General features: G+C 39.0%; 1 protein-coding gene across 7 annotated transcripts in view; it reads left to right on the forward strand.

The window, feature by feature from the left end:
- rarab (retinoic acid receptor, alpha b) overlaps window positions 1-25,441 on the forward strand; it is a 139,316-nt gene that overhangs the window by 99,109 nt on the left and 14,766 nt on the right. Inside the window, exon 1 of one of the 7 annotated variants that reach the window (XM_084407750.1) lies at window positions 2,173-3,219. The exons of the other annotated variants lie outside the window; for them this stretch is intronic. Coding sequence (XP_084263876.1) covers window positions 3,057-3,219 — 163 coding nt within the window. The 5' untranslated portion in view covers window positions 2,173-3,056. Of the gene's footprint in view, window positions 1-2,172; window positions 3,220-25,441 lie in introns of those variants that run through there. 7 annotated transcript variants of the gene reach the window in all.

The following is a 25,441-nucleotide window of genomic DNA, read 5'->3' on the forward strand; positions in this document are numbered from 1 at the left end:
GCTCATTGTAACAGTATTGAATGATGGCCCCTCCTTATCAAACAGATTAAAGGCATTGTGAGTCAATGCAAACACCCATCTGTTCATCAGGGCAAGGGACAAACTGGGTCATGTGACTGACAGAATAATAAGAAGAATTTAAGAGTATATGCTATAAGTATGCTAACACCTCCCAAATTCAGCTTGCATTGACATTGCGCTATATGTTCTCTTAAGGCAGGCATCCGCTCCTAACAACATATCATGCACCATTGATAAGAAGTCAAGCTTAATAGAATTTAAAGAAGCTTTTTTTATGCGTATTTGGAGGAAGTGAAGTGGGGGAGGTGGATTGAGGGTAATAAATAGCCTCACACTTTCAAGTTGCCAGCAGGTTTGCTCATGCATTTCCTCCTAAAGCCCCATAAAGTCTTTGAATTCCTAACAGCCGCCATACAACCCCCTCCTCCCCTGATATACTGCCCTTCTCGACTCCTGCAGTCTCAAGGTATTGCGAATCTCAGGTCATTTGCCTCCATTGATGACATAGGCAGCTTATTACACTCTCTTATTTTCTTGTCATGTCACACAATTCTGTTTACACAGTCAGATGTCTAATATTGGTGTACAATTTAAATAAATTAAACACACATCTTATAGTAGTACTATTCAATGCTGTGCAATCTTGATAGTGGAATATTTAGTAAAATCCCTGTTAAATTAGAGATGTAGAGTTAAATTTCCACTTTGTGTAAAGGTACGGTCATGTTAGTGAAAATTTGCATGCAAAAAATGTTCATGGTCTATTGACAATATAGCGACGTATGAAGCACCGATCACACACGGGCCAATGTTGGTCAATGTGGTGAATTCACACGACTAACTGAACCCGATGCAACATGGGTAAATCTTTCGCCCTCACGTGAAATTCCCAGTTGTGTGGATTCCTATTGAAATGACCATTCTGCCAGCGAAAACTCACCGAACAATAGTAAATGTGACTTTGCCTTAACAGTATTTACTGTATGTGGATGTGTTATGTCTTGCGTGAAACATTTAAACTGCCACAAATGTAATGCAGTTTTACTTAGAGCCAGTCACTTCCCCCCTTGACCGTTTCATAGACAGATTTATATGGGTCTGGCTGGATTAAAAGGACTGCCCATTAATAAACGTGTGTTTATTGAATGAGCGGCCTTTTGTGTGCAGGCTAATATTTTAGATGGTGAAAAATCAATACAGTACCTCTTACATGTCAAGGACAAAAATGCGAGGGCTGAAGCCGGAAAATAAGGGGAGGCTAATACGTCGTTTCACTGATGGATGGAGCCATCAGCGGATGGCAGCAACCTTGGTGCGTTGAGCTGACGGATGCTGTAGGGCTGGAGCCCGAGTGTTCATTGCCTTGTTATGAGGACTGCTCTCCAGACAGTGTCTATGGATTTTGTGGTGGGAAACTAGATAGTGTTGCAATGTGTTGTTTACCTCAGTTTGTATTGATAAAGCAGTCATGGGGTCAGTGAGTGTCTGTTTTTCAGAGACAGCATGGTGGTTAACTGGAAGAGTAGTAGGTGATCAGTGCATATGCCTATTATTATTATTATTATTAATAAATATAATTAGCAGAACTTGTAAACCGATTATAATTTTAATAGACTGGTAAATAAATATTAAGATCAGCATGTTTATTTATTATACATTCACAATGGCCATTATTGGTTTTTAACCATAAATCTTTAAACCATGAGCCTCTACATCTCTACATTTTGAGAGTCTGTCTACTTTCTTTAAATGGCACAAATTGTAAACATAAACCTATTTACTAAAATAAGATTAAGGGATGCATACTATTTCAATTCATGCAAAAGTCATAAAAGTTATTAGAAGATGATCTGTTTGTCCATAAGTTGAACATTTTGTGTTGGTATGAAAACTTTTCTAAAAATGATTTTATGATGAAACAAAGATACTTTGTCTAGTACAAAAGTACTAAAATCCAGTTGTAGTAATGTCCCAATTACTGCTGTCCTCTTTCTTATACTGTATAGTTTTTTTGTTTTTGTTTTTAAGAAAAAGGCAGTCGAATAAATGTAAGCCTGTGCATGTAAAAACTTTATAGGTCATCTTGTTATCGACAGGTCCTCGTTTATTGATGGCACATTGATAAGACTGAGATTAGGTTTATAGGCAGCCAATGAGAGAGCGGTACAGGCAGAGTGGGGGTTTATTGAGGCGGAGCTTATTGCGCAGCTGCTGACACTCGTCAAGAATTGCTGTGTGGGATAGCCTGGAAAGTGCGTGAAGACTAGAGTTACCCTGTCGAAGATAGCTTTTGTTTTTCAGGGAGAAATTTCCCAGAAGTATGCGAGGGCTTCGACACAAGATGCTAAAGACATTACTTTGAGTTCGCGTCTTTGCAGGGTCTGGAAACACTGGAGCAAGTTCTTCCCGTCTCTGACCAGCAGCCCTCCCTTCCAACGGGATTATTCACGAGACGGAGCCGCTCTCTCATCGATGCGGACGGCTGCTTGTTTACAGTAAATATGCGTCAATACGTCGGTCTGTTAACGTATATCATTTAGAAAACGAAACGTTTGTGACGGAGAGGGGTTTGTGAGCTTTTAAAAACAATCGCTCCGAACAGTTTTCGACCGTTTCCACGGGCTGCGCGCGGGATCCTGCTTCTACTCATGTAGCAGTTTCACATCGATCATTGGGTCTCATACAGAGCCAGTTTCAACAGCACGCTGTGTTGTAACAACTGGAGCAGGATTTTAAAATCTGAAGAATGTAGTTCATTCCCCGTGGACAGCGCGAGCTTCTGCTGAACTGACTTACATAAACATTGAAAAGAGCACCGTTTCTCTTCAAGTTTTATGCACGCTATGGTGCGCAATTGCATTTTTTCGTAGAGACGCTCCCATTTTATTGTTTTGATAGGAGGATTATTGTTTGTGTGTGTGTGTGTATATATATCAACCCAACATTTTCCAGTTGTATATACCGTTTCGAGTCTTTTGCTGCGAGTTTAAGAGGGAAACGTTCACTTTTGGAGAATATTTTGCTTGCATTTCACGATGTACGAGAGTGTGGACGTTGTTGGACTGACCCCTAGTCCGAACCCGTTTTTAAGCATGGATTACTACCACCAGAACCGAGGCTGTTTGATCCAGGATAAAGGCCTCGTGTCGGGAGTGTCCCGCGGATACAGGACCCCGCACTGGAGCGGCTCTAATCACTGTAGGTGGCATTTTGTTTTCTTTATCCTTAACAGTCTCTGATCTAACATTATGCGGACAATTTCATTCGGAGTTCCTCACTCGACTGCTGAATGTTTGGGGGGGTCACTGGGGCTCTTACTGGAGCAGCGACTGCACGTCAGCTGATGAGTGGGGGTATTTTCCAGCATGTATACATGTAGGCCGTGTGGCAAATCTAGTGAGCTGACTACCTAGACAGCTGCTAATACACTTCAATATAACCTATTTTAGTGCCTGTTATGATAGAATCAGGATCAATTTATTTCCAGCAAGTATTGCCTTGAAATTATCTATAGTATAAGAGCACTGTGGCTATGCAATGTTACATTTATGGGTTGTCATCGTGTACACAAGCATGACCATTATCTCAGGCCAAATAGTTTTTAGAACCTCAACCCTTTCAGGCACCGAATTTCCATCAGATTTCAATTGATGTTGTAATGAATGAGTTACAAACTAATCAAGTTAAACGTGGGTTCAAATTCCTTAGACGTGGGAGGGTCAAAGGTCATTTGAGGCAGTTTCTTCCAGTGACCACTGCTCACTACACTGTGGCACAAGGTTACTTTAGCTGGGGAGCAAGATCTCAGAAGCATCATCAGCAGCAGCTGTATGAAGCCACATTTGAATCAAAGCTACATGAATACCATCAGTTACTGTCTGCTTGTTTTCTTACTGTTTTTTTCATTATAGGCTATATATATAAAAATAATAAGCTTGACGTTCTTAAAATGGAAAGAATAATTTTTATTTGCGAAAAGATTAGGTGTTTTTTCCCAGTATCCACTGTATTTAAAAGGATTAAGTACCCGATGATCTTATTCTGTTTCGTTTGTTGGTTCTTAAATCATGAACCTTATCTGATTTGAGATGTTATAAGTCTAAGTCTTGTTGAATGTTAGCTGTTCTATATAATATTTCTGTTAAATGTTGAGAGCATAATGGAAAAAGAATGTCCTAGAAGGAATAGGGAACGCGTGTAATATCACAGCTTGTAGCCACAAGAAATCTGTGATGTCTTCTTCTCACAGCGTATGGTATGTGTTTGCAACAGAAGCGTGACATTTCAGGGGACCAGAGTCTGTCTGGAAACATGGTCTCCAGTGATTGTTGGGGCATGTCAACAGTGCTAATCTTGTGTAAGCCTGTTTGAGGGATGATTTGTTCTGCAGCTCAGCATCCTTTTCTTATGGAGAACAGTCCTAGCAGCCAAAGTATTTATGGTTCTTGAAAAGGGCACGTAGAGCAAGACTCTCAACCTCAGAGGTGACAAGATCTAAATTAAGTCATACGAATAAGTGGCGTGCTAAGAACCTGTATAAACAACTCAAGCTATTTATTTATTTGTGTATATATACTGGGGCATGTTAGGATGGAATATACTGTCAAATTTTCTCCTTTCCCCCCTGCAGACCTCATTGTGGGTTGTGCTTTGTTTTAAATCCAAGATGATGTTTTATATTACTCCAGATTTCTGCAGCAGTGACTTTCAGAGGTGGCACATAGGCTTGTGCTTTCTTGCTTAACCCATCATAGTTTCCACTTTGCAGAGTAAATCACAAAGAGCTAGAAAGACTCTTGAGAGCGATTGACTGAAGTGCAATGAATTGCATTGCTCTTTCAGATAGGCCTAATCCTCAGAATAATTAAAGTCAGACAGTAGCATTTTTGATGACCACATTCTTAGTCTTGCATCAGATCATGAGACTTTGAGTAATAGATGTTTTCAGAGTGTTCCTTTTAAGTGACACTTCAAGTGAAGTGTGCTTTAGTTGCTTTTTTTTTTTTTTTTTGGTACTTGTGTTATCTTGCTTTCTTCTGAAGCGTGCCGTGTGATTTGGTTCTTAGTGGCCATCAAACATGAGCACCTTCACGGCCATCAGGAGCGGATTAAGCCCTCCACCTCCCTGACCTTCCAGGCCTTGGTACCTCGGCGCAGTGAGAGGCTCTGGCGCTCCGTGTCTCAGGGAGGCATCCATCACGGTGTGTTTGAAAAGCTTTCCATCATTCTGAAGGCTGCCTGGGACCCAGCAGAATGAAAGCAGGCGGTCGGATCTCTCTGCTGTTCCTCCCCCACTAAAAGACTGTTAACTTTCTATTCACAAGCGTCCTCGTGACATTCCAATGTATCTCTTTTGTTTTAGTGGAGAGCTTGATCTCTCGTGAACACGCTGTTGAAGAGCATGTGCATCTTGTTGCTGTATATCATCTCAGTTGTATTATTTACAGCATTACGTTAGCCATGTTTTTATCCAAATTGTAAATTTGACAATCAAAATATTGCACAAACAGCTAGCGTTTTCATCACATGGTTAAAAGAACAAAATATCACTTCTGAGGATATTGATACAAAATATAAATGGCAAACCACTGTGGCTCTTTTACTAAAAGTGATACATTTACCAAAACACTCATTGCTTGCGAATAATTGGAGACAAATTACTTCATTCAAGGAAAGGCACATTGTTATACCGATCTGAGATGTAATGGTAGCCAATAATTTTCATGACAGACTTTCATGGCTCTGGCATTTCAGAACAATCAGATACACATCAAGCTATTGTATACATTTTTAATAGCACAATTTGGAAATGAATTATATATTTATCTTTGTGTCCATCCAGCACTTTTTTTTTTTTTTTTTTCTATATCCCAAAATTCGCATTAGGGATGCATGATATTTTGTAATCATTAACTATATAATTTAAATCAGTTGTGGTTGTTCTTTTCATTGGTATCGGTTGATGATGCTTGTTTGCTTTTTTTTTTTTTTTTACATTCAGATTACCTCTGCAAGATCTAAATTAAAATTAATATCCATTTTTATACTGTACTTTATAATGTTGTGACAGCTAAATTCACCTGTAGCACTTAAAACGTTAGATTTTTAGTCTTAAGTTTGTGATATTAGTCTGTTACTTTTATTTAGTTTGTTTTAAACAAACGCTTTTAATTTCAGTCATAACATGAAAATAATTATTGGCATATCAGTGCATTCATAATTTGCATAAAAATGTCAATGCCAGCCAGTAAAGCATTCATGTTTTGTTTTTTTATCAGTGGCTTAATGAGCCTCACATGGAGCTGCGGTGTGGAAGCCCTAACTAAGGAAACGCATGTGGCGTTTTATTGTTTCCCATGAACAGTGCTGTGCCGGTGGGAGCAATTGCCCAGCCCGATTGCAGCTGGGAGGGGATGGAGAGTGGAAAAAAGGGATTCCTGCAGAATGAGGGGAGAATTAGAGGAGTTTGAGAGGGAAAGAGTAACTGCCCTGGTCCGTCGGTTAACCGAGGCTTACTAAGGACTGGGGTTTGCCTGAATTCCAGACAGCGTGGCAGGCCTGCTGCTGAGCAAAGACCGGGAGAGCTGCTAGTTTGCATTTTGCCAGTGGCCCTTGTTGGCAAGAGCGGTGCTTGTGTTGCTGTGGTTTTGGCTGGCTGACCGAGTGTTTATTTCTTTTAGCCTTAAATACAGAGTAGGACTTGCAATAGATACTAGGCCTGCTGGCACTCTGGCAGCACACATCCAGGCAGAGAGCAACTCGCACACCCCACATCTGTGCCATGTGGACTGGGGGAGGCTAAGGCATACGCAAATGTGACCAGCTGGTGGTGTACCATGAATGGTTGTGGCCTGGACTCTGGATAGCACAGTTAAAATGCCTAAACTGTGAAGTGCCTAAAACAATGACTAGAAAAGAGGACTCAAATGAAAGCATAGTGCTTCAAAGCCCAATAGTCATGTAACATTGATTTGTGCATGTTATAGTTTAGAGATGCCCAATATATTGGAATAAGATTTGATATACAATGAAACTTGATATATTCATCTCTTAGTTTCACTCCATTTCAAGATTTATTCTCAGTGATGAAGCGGTAAATGTATCATTAATGACCGATGCGATCTGTATTCGTTTAGTGCCAAAGAATGACCCGTGACAGGTTAATAGTCAAATGTGTATGTTTGGTATACTGCACTATAAACATCACCCATCTGGTGTCTTGAAGTTTCAGATCAGAGAGGCGATTTTTACCCAAAGGCTGAACATTAGCAGAGCTGCTCTTTAATCATGGAGGAGAGAACAGTGAGGTTTGTACCTGCACAAGGCCATAGGGCAGGATTTTGCAACACATGGCGCCCTTCCAAATCAGATGTGCAGCCCTCCAGCTGTAATGGCTGTTGCTTGCTTTAAAGTACCGCCATGTGCTGTAAACCACAAGGGCTTTTCATACATTAGATCTCTTCTTAGTCATACGCTATCAGGTTATGCTGCATTTCTTTATGGCGGTAGAATCTGAGAGCAAACCTGCACATGAGAAGGTTTCTGAGGGCAAGGTTAACAAGTTTTTTGATTCCCATGGTTTTGGTTTAAATCAGTACTCTGAATGTTTGGAAGTCCAGTCTTCTTCTGGTTTCTTTCTTGCTCTCTTTTTGTAGACTCTGCGCAGTTTAAGGAAGCAGTGCTGGAGTGGGCCGCTCTATTTATGTAGCGCTAAGGCGGAATTGAAGGGCGCCGTGCCCAAACATATTGACAGATTTTGGGCTGAGGCTAAAGCTGCATAAGCCATGCTGCCCGTGCTTCAGATGCTCTTTGACTTGAGCGATTATATTGATTTCAGATGGATGACCACATCTGTTTTACTTCCAAACACACCAGCAACAGTCCAAAATGAGTTCGGAAACTCTATTTTAGCAGTATTGCGTATCTCACAGCAGCATTTGATAATATGTGTGGAAATAAGTGAGAGAGGCTAGTCTTTTTTTTTTTTTTTTTTTTAGTTGTAGGAGATGAATGTCGTCCAGCTGTGCATGATCTGTTTCAAAAGACTGCGCTTGACCCATTGTGGTGTTTCCTGATAGCCAGTGACATCAAGTGAATTCCTGAGGGCTGGATTTCGGCGCAGAAAAAAAGAATTTGTCGACGAGGGACTTAAAAACTCAGACAGAGGGGGGGTAGAGGGCGTCTCTTATATTGCACGCCGTAAAATGTTAAGCAAAAGAGGGCAGAAAGAGAAACCAAGACGAGCTATAAACACAGGCAATAAAAATAAGGGAGGCCTGGGGGCTAAAACCTGCTCTGGCAAGGGGCCCGTTGAGAAAGGGGTTGGGCAGTGCCTCACAGGGACCATTGGGCTGGGGAAGGTTAAAGGGAACGAAATTAGCATGTCTGTAATGTCCAGCAGATTATTTATTTTTTGTCTAGTCCTGAATGTCCCAGATGGCCTTTCACTTTTTGCTTAGTTTCACATAACAGCATGATTAATGCCTCGGAATTTTGTTTTATGGATCACGTCTCAACTCTCCTTACATGACGGCGACATGAAATAATGGCTTTATTTAGTAGCTTTATTTTTTCATCTCATTTTTTTTTCCCCCTGGTGAGATCTCAAAGAGTATTAAACACAGTCGTGGCTGAAATATTCCTCAAGCGAGGATGCGAAATGGACCACTTTGTCCTGCGGAGCTTGCTTTTTCTTCACTTGCTAGATTGTTAATTATCAGAATGAATTCTGTAGGGTGCCGCAAATGAATATAGTGGCTTAATGAGGCGCGTACAGTTAATAGAGTTGTGGGAACGACTGCTCTACTCGTCCTGTGATTATCTACATCTTACTGATGGGGGAAATAACTCCTGGTGTCTGATGGCCTTTGGCTCGTAGCTTTAATAAAATAAAAGACAAAAATGTCAAGAAGTGATTAAGCCACCTCTTAGTATTCATTCTTTAACACTAATTAAAACGGCCGTCACCAGAAAAGGACCAGAGAGTTGGGTGCGGTACTTACAGATGCACATCTAGCGTTTTATACTCTTCTTAGAGTTGTTTTTGACAAGATGGGCCGTTTGTAGGGTCGAATGGCAATAAAGACACTGTAAATGGATCCTTGACAACTAAACTCTCTAATCCTACTTCCACAGTGTCTGACATCTGACCTAGTTTGATTTCCTTTACCTGCTGCTTTGCTTCCCTGCCCTCTTGGCTTTAACTCGCTCTTTCATTATCTCCCGGTAAGAGCTTTAGTTTGCAATGTCACTGCGAACTGTAGCCATTCTTCATGGAAATCATCTTCTATTAATCAAAATAAAACCAAAATTACGATGTCTTAGTGCAGTTATCAAATTGCAAAGTCTGCGATTTTAATAAAAAGTGTGGCACTGTTCTTTTACAAGGGAACAACTTGTGATGAGCTTTAAGGGCTCCGAAATGAACTTAGAGTCCTGATTTTGAGCACACAAAATCCATTGTGTGGATTAGTGATGCGGTTATATCCTCGGATAATACGCGGCTTGGGCGGGCCAAGTAATAAAAAATAAAAATCCAATTAATAGCGAGTGGGTCGTGGGTGGATGAGAGCTAAATCATTAATATGTTGATTTTAATAAAGACACGGAACTCATTAAACGGTGAAACACAACGAACGTGCGCCACTTCTTTTACTTTCGGTTTCAACAACAACGTATATTAGCCTAACTCTTCAGTGAAAACCAATCAAGGAAAACGTATGCCTTGTGCACCTCCTCATTATATAAAACGAAAGAAAAAATCTATGAGAAATCGCTTCACTTAACATCCTTAACTAAAAAATATCGAAACATTGTTGGAAATATTTAAGTTTTTTTCGTCAGGCACTAATTTGGAGACTCCCTTTAAGCTACGCAGTTGCAGGGTCCTCTTGTTTAAGCAACAATGGAGGCAAAACAGATCAGAGAGAAATTTCAAGAAAGAGAATTAAACAAAATCCGAAGGAAAGAATGAAAAATACCATGTGGGAGTGTTTTAGTGAAGTAGTTAACCAGGATGAATCAAGTGCTGGGTATTTGATATGTAACTAGGGATGCACGATAAAAAAAATTCCGATCCGATACCAGCGCAGTTTTACAGGAAAAACAACAAATCAAAGAAATATATGATCATAATCTATGACAAAAATGCTGTTATAAACTAGATTAGTGTATAATTCAGCAGTAAAAGTTACTCTAGAAAAATCACGAGTGCACAATAATTGTATGAAATCTGAACATTTAGTGAAAAAAAAAAAAAAAAACATTTAGTGGGGAACAAATAAGAAACAATAAGTGTAGCACTAAATCTGGTAAAACGTTACATATTGCTCTTTGTATTGTTGGAAAAAAACATTCATGAAAAACAAGTAACTATATATAAAAAGTAACATGATTAAGGTACAGCAATACAGTCCAGCAAGATAAAGTTGTTTTGTGAAACCATTGACCTTTATCTACAGATCAAGTATAATAATAGTAACATTGAATCATCTTGGATCGGTGCATCCCTATTTGTAACCGTGTTCTTTTCATCTTGTCTCCTCTAGGGATGCGCTTATCCGATACTAGTATCGGCGTTGGCTCCAATGGGGGGGGAACAAAACAATTTTTCTTAAATAACTTTCTTAAATGTCAATTACATTTATTTTTTTTTAACCAAAATCGTGCATCCCTAGAAGCAGCAAACCACCAAGATGAGCAGCTTTCTTTGGTTACTGGAGCTATTAAAATATTTTTAATAAAGCTTTGTTGCTTTTATCCATCTTTCTGTTTTTCTCCATCCATAGTTTATTCTCTCTTTCTCTCTGACGTAGACATGCTCAGGCCTTGCTGAGGTTTAAGAGGCTGTTGGCTTTATAGGCAGTGTAAGAAAAGTACTTAACTAGTGCTAACAGTCTCACAGCCCCTCTTTTATTTGGAGTCCCTCTCTACGCATTCACTGAGGCATGGGCTGTTGCAGATGAATGTAGGTCAGCGGCTATTAGTGGCAGATCAGGGGTTCCCTCAGCTATGACTGAGCAGGCCCCCTTCACTAGGCCCTTTTGTAAATCCACAATATGCTAAGCACGCCTGTCGTCGTATAAACCATTCTCTGGAATTGGGGCTCGCGTGACAGCCCAGTTCAGGGTTGGTTGAGATGTGCAGGGTGCAGTGGGACGTAACTGGATTGGTATCTGGAGGGCCAACTCTAAGCAAGCTATTTGGAGACAAACTGTAAGCCTTCAAGATCCTGATTCCTGTACAGTTTTCAACAGGGATCCCGCACGTAACTCCGCCCATGAAGATTTTAGCGAAAAGCTAATCTCATTACTGACCTTGATCTAATTAAATCCCTTCCCTCTTTGCCTGCCTTTGTATTTTTATTTGCCTGGTTGAGGAAGGCAGTCCAGTGTCTTGAGACGTAACTGTAATAAGGCTCTTTGGGAAATGCTAATCTTGTCTCCACGTGCTGCACCACACTTATTTGTTTGTTTTCAGGGCTTTCCTTTTCCTTCTGCTGTCCAAGGAACCCATAAAAATGTGGCTTAATTGGAAAATTGCTACCTCTTGGTTTTGACCACAAAGAGCCCTGACAAGCTTTCACGCTTCACCCTGCTGACTTCAGCTGCCGTGATGAAAAGTCACTGCTGCTCTGCGCTGTTACACTCCACCGTGGGCTCGCTAGCAACGCTGGACCTCAGATCAGCCATTCGCTGCTGTATTTATAGGAGTGAGGCTGTCACTGATTATGTGTTACGTCTATACTGTCAAAATGAATGATTATATGGGGCAATGGATGTTAAATACCCATCTCTGCTATTTTTGTCAAATCCATCTTAAACGGGACATGGAAAAACATGCAATTTGTGAATGCTCCTTTTATACATTTTATGATGATGTCACTATTTTGGAAATAAATACCAATCCAGGGTTGCAGTAGTGATGGGTTTTTTTTTTTTTTTTTTTTTTTTTACCTGTTTGCCCAATTGGGATAGTACAAACTTGTATTTTCCCTGCCAATATTTATACTGTCCCTACCACAAAAATAGGCTAGGCCTACATGTTATTTTTAGCAAAATTTTTCTATGCAACAAATGATTGATAGGATTCCATAATCGCTTATACAGCTGCAATTAAAATGATAGCTACAGTAATGACAGCTATACACACTTTAACTGGAATGTGACTGCAGACTGTGATTTGATTTATTTCGACCTGTTCTAACTAGGGCTGCACGATTCATCGAAATGAAGCCGCTCGCGATTTGGCAAAGGCTGCGATTAGGGGTGGGTATCGTGTTTTTTTTTTTTTTTTTTCGATAGCGGTGCCAAATCGATACTTTTAAAACGGCACCAGTGCCTTAAACTGATACAAAAAAAAAAAAAAGTCTTCTTAAAATTGAATGTATAAAAAAAAATAGTCTAAATACGAAACGCAACAAATTTACATAACAAATTCACAATAAAACCTAAGCCACCTAACCCAACTACAGTAATTTAACACTAAATAACACTACAGTACTAATAACAGCAAAGTAGTCTATATTCTTGGTATGCTACAAACCAGCTTTAAATTTCAGCAACTCTTTTCACATTTTTTGCCTTCTCTGGCCAAATACGACACCTCTCCTGATTCATTGCATGTCCTGCACAAGTTGAGCGTTATTTTAGAACGCATCACCTTAAATGCCGTGACGCGAAACCCCTCGTGAAAGAAGAACGTTTACAACTGTGACAATGAGTGTTCATCAGGATCAACTGAATGCTGGATTTTCTGAAGTATGTGAAGTTCACGGCTCTATTGTTGCAGTAAACTTGCATAACGTTCTTGAACGAATAATTTATTAGATGCACGCAGGTCTGTTATTTTAGGGACATTGACACTATACATTTTCACACTAAACATGACGCGGAACAAAACGAACTGTGATTGGTTGCGTCAGCTACATGTCATTCAGTCCTTGGCTGATATTTTTATTCTTAAATGCATGTAAGTGAATTTTTGTCATTTAAGAAACCTTTATGATGATCATGATTAGGGATGTCCCGATCCGATCCACGGCATCGGTATCGTGCCGATACTGCCCCAAAACGCTAGATCGGATATCGGAGGGGAGAAAAAAAATTATCCGATACCTATGATCCGATACCCATTTGGGGTGGAATGCTGAACGTACGTTCGGTGCATGGATTTACACAGAGAATACACGGTATAAAAATAAATAAAACTCGCGTGCACATTAATTAATGTAATATGGAACAAACGTTACTGTTAGATACGCGCATATGCGGGTTCTTTAGGGACACCTAATCTGTAGCCCCGCCTTAGCTCTGAACGCGCGTCTATATCGCTTCAAACACTCACTTTATCATTATACGCGCACGGCGCGTCCTATTCTCTTTGGACGCGCGAATGGATTCAAACTGTTCAAGCATCGAACTAGACGCGATAGACGCGAATTTGATGCTCTATTCGCGTTTGGTGTGAACGCAGCAAGGCTGCGATGTCAAGATTGCAGTGTGTGTGTGTCAGAGAGAGAGAGGCACGGGCGCGATCGAACAGTGGAAACATAAAAACATACTCCGTCATTTTCATACAGGACATCATTAAAACTGCAAAAAGTGTTTAGCCTACTTATATTTGTGTAAAACACAACATTGTGCTTTTGTCAAACTGTAAACTCTTGTCAAACTGTAACTGTCACCCAACCAAAATCACACGCACACGCACACACACACATGCTGTTTAAAAGCAAAAATGATCTCATCTTTTGGACATTCATCATATTGCATTGGTTTTCATTTCTTGTCCTAAAACAGAGCACTAATCTGTTTATTTTGAAGTTACACATTCTACATTGAATAAAAAAGAAAATCAAATTCAGTATTATTTTATACAGAAATAAATTATTTATAATTCAGATGAGAATAAAGTTAAAGTTAATTAAAATTTTAAGGAAACAAATATTTTGATCTGAAATAAAGCAAATTAATTTTAAATTCATTCAGGTTACCAAACATATCTCAAGGTCTTTTGAATAAAGGGTGGCAGTCTTTCATTATCAACTGTTGTTGTGGACTATATACTGGAGAAGTATTTGTTCTCCATTTGAGTGAGATGTTTTTATGTGGCTAATTGAGCAAAGTGCTTCCATATATTTTATTATTAGTAGTATTAGTTCAAGAAAAAAATAAAAATATCGGATTGATATCGGTATCGGCAAATAGCCAAAGCTGCGTTATTGGTATCGGTATCGGAAGTGAAAAAGTGGTATCGGGACATCCCTAATCATGATTCATGTTAGTTGATCTATAATGCACAATGGGCGCCATTTACGCACCGCAGTTCAGAGAATTATATCTATGAGATTTACAACACGTCAGTCAGTGAAGTGTGAGAAGAATACTCCATTTTATAGTTGCCTACACAATGTGTATTTTAAGATGTGCCAAATATGCCGCGCCGCAGAAGTTGACGACACGTCAATCGTAGGAAATCCCTATGGGCGTCATACTATCGCTGTAGCTGAATAAACAGAAGATTGAGATGCTTAGATGATTTGATTTAATAAATGTTGTCTTTTGTTGGACAAGAGGTTCATAAATGCTTATGTTTGGAAAGATGTTTGACGCGTGTTGCTTTTTCAAATGCACGTCATAAGCACAGTGCTTTCAGATGGAGCCGCGCTGTACATCACTGACAAGCTGTGCATGAAAAATAATCGCAGCCTCCGCGATTTCATAATCGTAATAATCCAAATTGGTTTAAGCGCAATTAATCGTGCAGCCCTAGTTCTTACTGATACATTGCAAGATTGCATTCTTGCAATTTTAATATACAGTTTATTTATAAGTGTTTATATTAATGCATGGACATTACTATACATTATACAAAATGTATAAAGTCGATGTCCCTAAAATAACAGACCTGCGTGCATCTAATAAATTATTCATTCAAGAACGTTATGCAAGTTTACTGCAACAATAGAGCCGTGAACTTCACATACTTTAGATGTCAATATATGTAGAAGTGAACATTAGTTAATGCATTAGGTGTCAAACAAACTTTTAACACAATTTTTTTTAAAGCATTTATTAATCTAATGTTAAAGGTATAGTTCACCTGGAAACGAAAAATATCGGCCTCATATCGTTCAAAACTATCGTCCAAGTTTAACTTTCTTCTGTGAACAATGAAAGAAGATATGTTGAGATGTTGTTTGTGATGTTTTTGTTTTTATGATAGAAGTCAATGGGCACTAAAACTGTTACCAACATGCTTCAAAATATGGGACTGACGCTGTTGTAAGAGAACTAAACTGAGCTGGTTGATTCTTTTGTTTTTTGCAGAACTGCTTTTATAGATGAAATTAACTAATTTAATAATTGATCTTTACAGCAGAACTGAATCAACACTGTCTGACTTAAGCTGAAAAAAATGCATTATTTTCCTGTTAAAGCTGCTTTGAAAGAATCTGTATTGTATAAAGGTGACTTGATTAGCTGATGGGCTGTCGATTCATTAAAACCGTTTTCCCATAAAAGCAGTTTGTTCAGTGTAGTGAAGCCTCTCCTCCATTAACATTCATTAAAACAAATGAGTTTGGTTGAATTGTTAAGACATGAAGTATTACTTTTTGTGTAAAAAAAAAACTAATTAGTCAAATGTCATTTTAAAGTGATCACATTCTGCCTATTATTGTCAAGTCAGCACCTTTTTTGACAGAGCAAACGCATATGACTTTATTTTGACTTCAAACGTAAATGGCCTGTAAAAGTCCCTGTGATTCAGTCCATTCACCAGCTGACTGAAATCCACACAAAGAGCATGTGTTTGAGATGAGAGAAGTTTAAGTTACTCTTAGCATTCAGGACGCTCAATGAAAGACATTTTATACAGTGAAGATTAGAGAAGACTTTATTACTTGAACAACAGTACTGGTTTGTGGGCAAATGCTGTTCCCATGACCTATTGTGTGCTGTGTAAACAATGACTCATGAATCAGACCATGAGATCTTTGCTTATAGTCTGGTGCCTGGGAGCTGCTCAGTACCTTGCTTTAAAAAAAAAAAAATCCATCTATGTTTCTCTTAAGACGTTTGCAGCTTAAGTCATGACTGTTGCAAAATGGAAATTGACCATCCAGCAGTGTCAATCTGCTTGTGCTGGCCTAGTCACTTTTCCGAATCACTCAGACCTTCAGTGCAGCTCCTCTTCGACAGATAAAGTTTAAGGGTGTTTGGAGTTAAACATTGTCTCTGTGCACTGTCACCCTCCCATATAGGCTATATAAAAACAACCCTGTTGGTAGAAAAGTCTGGGCCTGTGTAAATCCATCTTTTTGTGTACATGTATGAAGTGGGCTATGTTTGGACATTAACAGTAGTAGGCAGTGGCGTAACTTTGTTTTAAAAAGTGGGTGGGATGGACAATGCCTAATCATAAAACAGATGTACAATAACATTACGATGTCCAGCAATCGATTTAAATAGTACATACATTGAGTTTAAGTGGTCGTTCAGTGAGGCCTACTTTATGTTGATACGACTATTTGGGGTAGAACTTTTGCCACGCGTGTCAGAGGTTCTGGGTTCTAATTCGCACTCATGTAGTTTTTTTTGTTTTGTTTGGTTTTCTCATCAAAACCGATTATGTTTTTCAGTGGTTGTATATCAGGCAGGGACACTTTGTGTGCATTTTGTTTTCTAATTTCACCGGAACGAATAGAGAGTCTCTCCACAACGGATTGAAGCGCGCGTCCGAGTGAAGACTGTGCGCGAGCCACAAGAGAACACTGTATCCGCGCCACTGATCGCAGCGGCAACGCGCACTTTGATCACTTGATTTAAAAAACACATTTCAGCCCTAGATCGCCTCTTATTTAAAAAAACGAACGAAATGAATGCTCTGCTAGTTAACTGGAGATGTTTTGTTTATTTGTATTGGTACATTCGTGTCGCGAGATGTTTCAAAAGTGGTGGGGACAATATCGACCTTAGAAAATAGTGGTGGGGACATGTCCCACCCGCAAATTACGCCTATGGTAGTAGGCTATATCACTTGTACACTACTGGTCAAAAGTTTTGGATTTGTACGATTTTTAATGTTTTTAAAAGTATCTTCTGCTCACCAAGGCTGCATTTATTTGATTAAAAATACAAACAAAAACAGTCATATTGTTAAATGTTACAATTTAAAACGGAAACGGCTGTTTTCTATGTGTGTATATATATATGTATATATCTCAATGTTGACAACAGTGTTTTACATTTTTAATTTTAGGATTCTTTGATGAATAGAAAGTTCAAAAGAACAGCATTTATCTGAAATGGAAAGCTTTTGTAACATTAAACACTACCCTTCAAAAGTTTGGAGTCAGTAAGACTGCTGTCAAAAATGCTGCCTTGGTGAGCAAAAGAGACTTCTTTTAAAAGCATTAAAAATCTATCTTACTGATCTAAAACTTTTGACCAGTAGTGTATGTAAAGCACATTTCTATCATATATAAAAACCTGTGAGACTGGATACCAGCACAAGGGGTAGGAGTAAACTATTTCACCACTTCCCCAACTAAAATATGTGACTATTGGGCAAAAAAGGCAGCCTGTCATGTCCTCATTGACCAATAGCAGAGAAGAGGCAGAGCTTAAAGGGATGAGTCACGCGACTGAGCTACTGATCCAGGCCTGTGACTCAACGGCACTCTGGTGCAAAGTGACCTACATCGTAGTCTCACATGAGTGTGTGCTTTTCATCCTGCACGTTCCCTCGTTTTTCTCCAGTGTCTCTATCTCTCTGTGCCCAGCAGCACTGTCCCATTACCATAATGGTGTTGGTAATGATGAGGCCTTGATTCATTTGTATCCATCCCCCTCTTACTGGGTTAACTTTGAATAACAAAAAGAAATGGGGCTCATTTTTTATTGAGTGTGTGTCGGGTAAGTATAGGGAGGCTTAATAGTTGTACCAGGATCCGCTTTCCCCCAGAGAGCTACCGCCAACGCTGAGAAGTATGCTGCGTTTTCCTTTCATGCTCTGCCCTATTTTTCCTCTTTCTCACACACGCTCTCTATCTTTCTTGCTCTCTCACACATAACTCAAAATTTTTCCTCTATTTTTCACACTTAGACACACACCCACAAGCTCAAAAGACTTTCACGCTACAATATTTGCTCGCACTCTGTGTGCAGTAACATTATTGTCTGCCTAAACGTGGGCCACTGCAGAGCGCTCCAGTTGCTGACTGTAGCCTGTTTTGACATGTCCTGTGAAATGTCAGTATATGCTAGTACTGTACATCTAAGTGAAATAATATACATATTATCCATGTGGGAATATGCTAGTGTAATATAGTATGTGCATTGATTTGTGTAATTTATTTTTGCATAGCAGTTTTTAAATACCTAAGTTTGCACTTGAATTTCACACGCACGCACACACACACACACACACACACACACACACACACGCACAAAAAAAATAAATACAAATCGGATAAATCAAAGGCAACAGTTAGAAGGAAACCTACTAACACAGAGATGCCCAAACCGGAGTTGGCCCATGATGACCTTTAATCACCTTGATGGCCCCATGATGACCTTTGGCCAGGCATGTCCTATCACAAAAGGGCTGGAATTGGGGAGGGGGAAATATGCCATCGAAGCATATCTTCATTTCTAACTTTAACATTATAGAAAATATAAGTGAATCAGATTTAAAAAATGTATATAATGCAACATTTACTTTCAGCCAACAGCCCTTCATAGTAAAAAGTTTGGGCACCTCTGCCCTGAGATATAAGCTAGTGATATACAAATTATACAGTGATCTATACAGATGTATACAAAGCATGCATTTTTATAGTTTATTTTAAAATAGAGCATTAATGATGGTTATCATTAATGTTTTTCCTCTTAAGGGTGCAATATAAAATGTATGTGGTACCCTATACTATATAATATATAATATTTATTTTTTTGTAATGTTTTTATAATGTACAAGTTTTCAAAGTTAGTTTTGCTCTGTGTATTTGCTCTTTGATTTGTCTTATTTTAATAATAGACAGGGGTCAGTGCAGTTCATTGAGTTGAACAATCTCTGGGGAAAACTGAGATACAAGAACCATCTTTCTCTCCTTCACCCTTCTCAACTGTTGCGTCTCTTCCATTGACAGGACGTCAGTGCCAGCTGCTTGTGCAGGCTGCCATTATTACTATGGTCTTATTCTCTTTTGTTTAAAAAAATAAAATAAAATCAAGTCCTTGTGATTTTAAGTTGACATTGTTGCCCTCTTGGGATTTAGACCCTCGCAAAATAACAATGATTAAGATCATTGAGAACGATACTTGTGCTCCAAAACCTAGAGAGCTGCCTTCTACATTCATTCTAGGATTGCCCCTTATATGAAGAATGCATACGTTGCTGCCTTAAATTGTAACTAAAAACAAAGTGTTTTAAAAGACTGCATACTTGATGATTTAATATGCTATCTAGCTTGCCAGCTTGCAAGGTTTTGGAACAGAGCCTATGTGTTGGCAGTTTTAATGTGGGATTTAACCATGGAAGTACGTGGGGTTGTCAAACAGCTAGAGAACACCTTGATAACTGATGTTTTCCGTATACACGAGGGCCGTCTCAGACAGGTGAAGCAGCCAGCCTGTTTCTAAAGCCTCACAGCGTTTAATGTAAGGTTACCCTGGGTCGAACCTCTGGGCATAATTAAACCTGATTTCAGCACAAGGCTGTTCTCTAGAGCTACAGGCCAACTCAACAGCCATGACTAAGAGGCGTCGTCTCAGAGATGCAACAGAGTGCGTAATTAGAGCGTGCCACCTGATCACAGCTTCACAGGAAGCCGCTCGTGCTACCAGTTCTGCACTTATTCAGGGTTATTCGGGTTCAGGAAAGCGGCTTCCAACACTCAAACTTTCACTTATATTAGAGTGGGGATTCCTCTGTTCAGTTCAGCAGTTCAATTTTTAATTTGCGCTATTTATTATTAATCAGATCAAGTTTAAAGGAAGTTTGAGAAACTGTGGTGTGGGCAAGAGAAGATGAAGGCGTAATTTGGCCCACCGCTGGAGTGTCTGCTGTTAGAAGAGCAGTTCTCATGACATTGTCCTGGATCTGCGCTGAGCTCTGTCCCTGTTATGGAAAATGTGCCACTCATATCAGAGCTGTGCAGCAGAAAGAGGTCAGACGGTGCTCTAGGGAACGAGTGAATGGCATACAAAAAGCGAGTGAGGTTTGGTGAAGGGGAACAAGTGCAACAGTGAGAATAATTGTGGGAGAGAAATGTATTCTTTGACATCTAATAACAGTCTCACCTTCTCGAAGCTCTGGCGTTCATGAGAGCAGGATGTGTGATGCCAGCCGGTAGTTTTTCTCACTTCCTGTTCTCTCTTTGTGTGAAAATACAAACTGAAGTACCATCTGTGGATGTTTTGCACTGAGATGCCGCTTTGTGCTGTAAGAAAAAAAGAATGAAAAGTAACGCTCACTGACTGAGACCTGCAGCTCGAGATTTCGCGCAGATTCAGAGAAATAGGCCTATAGATACAATTTATAGAGAAATTTGAATTGAATTAAAACGTTCTTGTAGGCATTGCCTTTCGCCTTTGTAAGGCAAAATAGTTGCATAAAAGAAAAAAAAATCTAAGCGTTGTTACAAAATCTAAGCTGCTGTTTTCTCCCAAATGACTTTGTTTCTGTGTTTCCCATTTGTGGTCAACCAATATATTGGCAGATATTTGGCTTTTTTTTATTATCATTATCAGGGTTCTCAAGTTTTATCAAAAGCTTGGAGTGAGATCACATGCGGTTAGGGGAGGAGCCCTAATGGAGCCCCGCCCCCACCCCCCAATTTTACCCATTGTTCATAATTAACCAGCACAAATTGAAATTATAACAATTGGTAAATCTGATAAATGACAGAGCAATTCATCACATCAAATATACTCTTTAATGTTATATTTCAAAATTACAAATATACATAGATTACAAAAATATAACAAATTGCTCCAAACAGTTTGGAAAAACAAATCTTTTTGCATTTTGAATGTCTAGTCGAAATGGTATAATGATTTATTGTGTGGTGGGACATTGTGAACAAATGACATATTAGAGTATTAAGGTGTGTGTGTGTGTGTGTGTGTGTGTGTGTGTGTGTGTGTGTGTGTGTGTGTGTGTGTGTGTGTGTGTGTGTGTGTGTGTGTGTGTGTGTGTGTGTGTGTGTGTGTGTGTGTGTGTGTGTGTGTGTGTGTGTGTGTGTGTGTGTGTGTGTGTGTGTGTGTGTGTGTGTGTGTGTGTGTGTGTGTGTGTGTGTGTGTGTGTGTGTGTGTGTGTGTGTGTGTGTACGAGTACAAACTCCAGCTTATGAAATGTGTTTTGTGTTGTAAGTGTTTGTTAAAATATCTTTTTGCTTTTTCCCTGACATCTTTGAAAAATACAAATGCAATGGCAATGATTAATGTATGTTTTGACAGGATATAAAATATTACCCAGAGCGCACTGCTTTAATACATGTAGCCTTAATGTAACAAGAAAGACTATTAATACAGTATAATATATCATTTAAAATAAAATGAAGAAATACATCTTCATTCCTTCCCATACCCACTACCATTTCCCTTAGTTTCAGATAACGTAAGCTAGCCAAACTGAGCCAAAGCTCCTGGCCTGATTGCAAAGTAGTTGTAGAGTTTTTGACTGCATCAATAATAATGTATACGATGGGCTATATATTAAATGTTCTAGCCTAAAAATGTTAGACGAGCTTTCTTCCAACTTACTTCTCCATCACGACGTGTGTTTGCACGATGTTGTAGGTTACCTAGTAACGAACGTACGGTGGCCAAGAATGTTCAGTCAACTTCCGTGTGTTCGCGCATCTATGTTGCCTAGTAACGAACGCAATCTGGCCGAGATGCGTGCTGGCGGCAGGAAACTTCACTTTGTGTGCCTGCGCCTTGTATACAACGTTATATATATAAAGCTTGAGAGATATATATATATATATATATATATATATATATATATATATATATATATATATATATATATATATATAATTTTTTTTTTACATTTGTTAGGCTAAATAAAACCCTTTAGCAGCTCTCTGAACACACTGCATTGAAGTCGGTTGTGTTAGCGTTTGATCGCGTGTTGTGAAGCATGTTTGCGTTTGTGGGCACGTTTGCTGTATGTGTGTGGAAAGAGATAAGAACTTGACATCCTCATCTAACTCAGTGATGGTGCCAGATTGGGTATTTTTAGCTTTGACTGCTTTTTCTGACGACAGGAAATAGACGCAGACGATTGCCCACTGGCTCAGCAACAGTGCATGTGTAGTGTGGTGGAAGTGAGGCCTCATTTTCTCCTGTATCACTCGAAATAGAAAAAGATGTGCAATATCTATTTAACCCGCTGTTGAGCTAGTGTCACCAGTTTTCTTATAGTTAAAGAGGGAATTGTCTCATCATTCAGGCATCTGTGAGGTTGGGGCTGTAGGTAGACACAGGGTTTTTCCTGGGTCAAAATTGGTCTTCGGTGGTGGCTGACCGACATGGTCATCCACACACAGCAAAGAGTACCCTAGTACCCACATGATCCGCAAGCCCAATATTGACAATAAATGTTAAATTTAAAATAAATACAAAGAAACAGTTTGTGATTCTTTTTCTTATCCTATTTATTCATGAAAAAACGATCACTGTCAGGCTAGATAGTAAAAGAAAGCGATTACAACTTATTTTACATGTAAACATCATCGATACCAAAGTATATTTAATGAACATGAACATTTAACTCGTCAGTTTTTATTATTTTACATTATATTTATATATTTATATTTATTTATTATGATCTAGTTTCATCTCACTCCAGTCTAACTTTAAACTAAATGATTTTATAGGTAATTTACTACACATTGTCATAGGCCTATACATAGGCCTACTGTGGATTATAAAGGCTAAATTTTACTAAACACTCTTGCTATAAATGAGGTAAGCGCACTTACTTTCTCATTTCAGATGTGTATGTTCTTCTAAGTAATGATTTGTTCTTCCTTAGACAAGTTGGGATTGGGGGGGGGTGTAAAAAAAATTATTGCATCAACATTAAGTGTATTGAGATTGTCAAAACAATTTAGTAACTAAACTGAATTGTAGGCTATTAGGTTTAGTGACATGTTACAATGTTTACATGGTACAATTTCTGGTAAGCTACGCTTTTATTATTATTTCAATTCAATTCAATTATTGTGATTTGATTTAATATTGACTCATTTGGATAAATATTAGGTAGGCTACACAAGATAGGCATTCATTTTTCTCAAGAAAAAAACAACTCACCTAATGCTGTAAACATACAGAGAGCCCTATCAGCTGGTAGTATTATTTAAGGTTAAAAATAACTCAAATTAAGTATAGGCCTAATGCGTGTTTTTTTTTTTTATAATAACAACTTAATTTAATGATATAAGTAAAAATATAATACTTATGTAATATAGTACACATATTTAGCAAAATACTCTATAGCTCTTTTTTTCTAGCCAACTAAATAGCCTATATTATGTTCATTAAATGGCTTTACCGAGGTAAATATGTGACATAATTTTCTCCAGCTGTTTTATTGACCCCTTTGATTGATTGGTCTATTAAGTATGAGGAATATACATTTCGGTAAGTTGTAGTTGTACTGTATCTTTCAACAGTGTTCGTTCGTGTTTATTTACTATTAGCAGAGATGATCGGTTCACGTGCGCTAGGGATCTGTGGTGTCACATTTACAAGCGCCAAAACGGTATTTATTGTTTGAATTTCGTAATAAAAGTAACAGAATCTGAGAGCTGAGATTTTTTTATATCATAAGTAACCTGCTCTGTCTAGTCTGTCGGTCCTCTTTGCTCCGCGATTTTTCTGTGCGTGAGAAAATGGATGTGTGGCGTGAGAGCGTGTGAAAAGTGTCAATTGCGTGTCTCACGGTGAATGCGTGAGAGTTGGCAGCTATGATTGGCAGCCGCCAAAAAAAATTCAATGTAGGAAAAACCCTGAGACAGTCTCACCCAGCGCAGACACTGTTTCTGTTTAAGGTTTGATTAGATTTCTGACTCACTGGATTAGTGTAAAGCAGACCTTGCTGTCTGTCTCTACCACATAGCTGTTACAGATTGCTTTATCAAGAGACAAGACCTCATTATAAAGTTGTAATATTTCTCATTACAGTTGTTTTTTTTTGTTTTTTTTTACTGTAGTTTTACCTTTGGTGAGCATAATAGACTTAATAGAATTTCGGTTTTTTTTTTTTTTAACTAACCAATCCCAGACATTTGCACATTGGTGTATATGCTAGTGGACTCCCAAATGTTGACAGAATTAGCTGTAATACAGATACTTTTATTTAAATTGTGAAGCATATTGGCTACTTAATAAAAAATCCTGTTTTTATCAGAAATCATTTATGATGACATTACAACATTAACCGCTTAAACCTTTTAAATAAAAAGTAAAGTCACCTGTACCTGAAGGTTAGGTCAGTCACAACAGAAATCATATAGAAATCTTAAAAGTACAGTAGCAAAAACATTCATAGGGACAGAGAGTGGAAAATGTTCATGTAAAAGTAAATGAAAGTTTTGAACTTTTTTTTCTGTGCTCTTAATGTTAAAATTGAGCCCTTTTCAACATATATTGGGGGTTATTGAAACAACACCTGAATCTTTGTGTAATTCAGATTATTGACAGACCTGAACTGCACCCGCATAGTAGCGTGCTTCCCTTCACTAGCAGCATCTCTATCTCTTATTTTCATCCACGGCATGGCATTTGTGAGGCAGCGGGAGAGGAGAGGAGGACGGCAGGGTAGAGACAAATGAGGGTCGCTGCGTAAATGTGTCTAAGTTTATGGTTTGAAAATATGCCGGTGCCATTATCACCACCATGCAGAGTCGATCATTTACATGTGGGCATATTCATACAGGGGTAACATCAGTGACGTGTAGAATTTCAGCTATTCAAAATACAGTGTCCTTGTCGTTTTGTACCCTTGACATGTGGAGAGGGCAGGACATACTCTGTCATGGGTTCCCTTCATATTCTGCCATTTAAATTGCATTGTTGTTTCGTGAGTTCTTGGTCATGGCAGCCCCGTGACAGTGCCATGTGGCTAGGGCGCCCCCTCCACACCCCGGCTGGCTGTCATGACTTTATTAATTAGGGCTGGCACTCGTCCCAGTTGGTAGCAACTGAAACCAGGAAGAAAGCAGAGTGTTTAAGGAGAGCGTGGCACCAGCCTATCTGTCTGCTCGCCCCAGGAATGGAGGCGTCCTCCTGACAAGCATGACCTTAGCTGCTCATCTTGCGTGCGTGTTCCCTCACTGAGCCTTCCTGGGGAGCGGAGGAATCTTTTGAAGGTTGAAGGTCTCTGCGGACTGTTGCTAAAA

This window comes from Rutilus rutilus (assembly GCF_951802725.1).
Source record: "Rutilus rutilus genome assembly, chromosome: 1".
NCBI classification, from domain to species: domain Eukaryota; kingdom Metazoa; phylum Chordata; class Actinopteri; order Cypriniformes; family Leuciscidae; genus Rutilus; species Rutilus rutilus.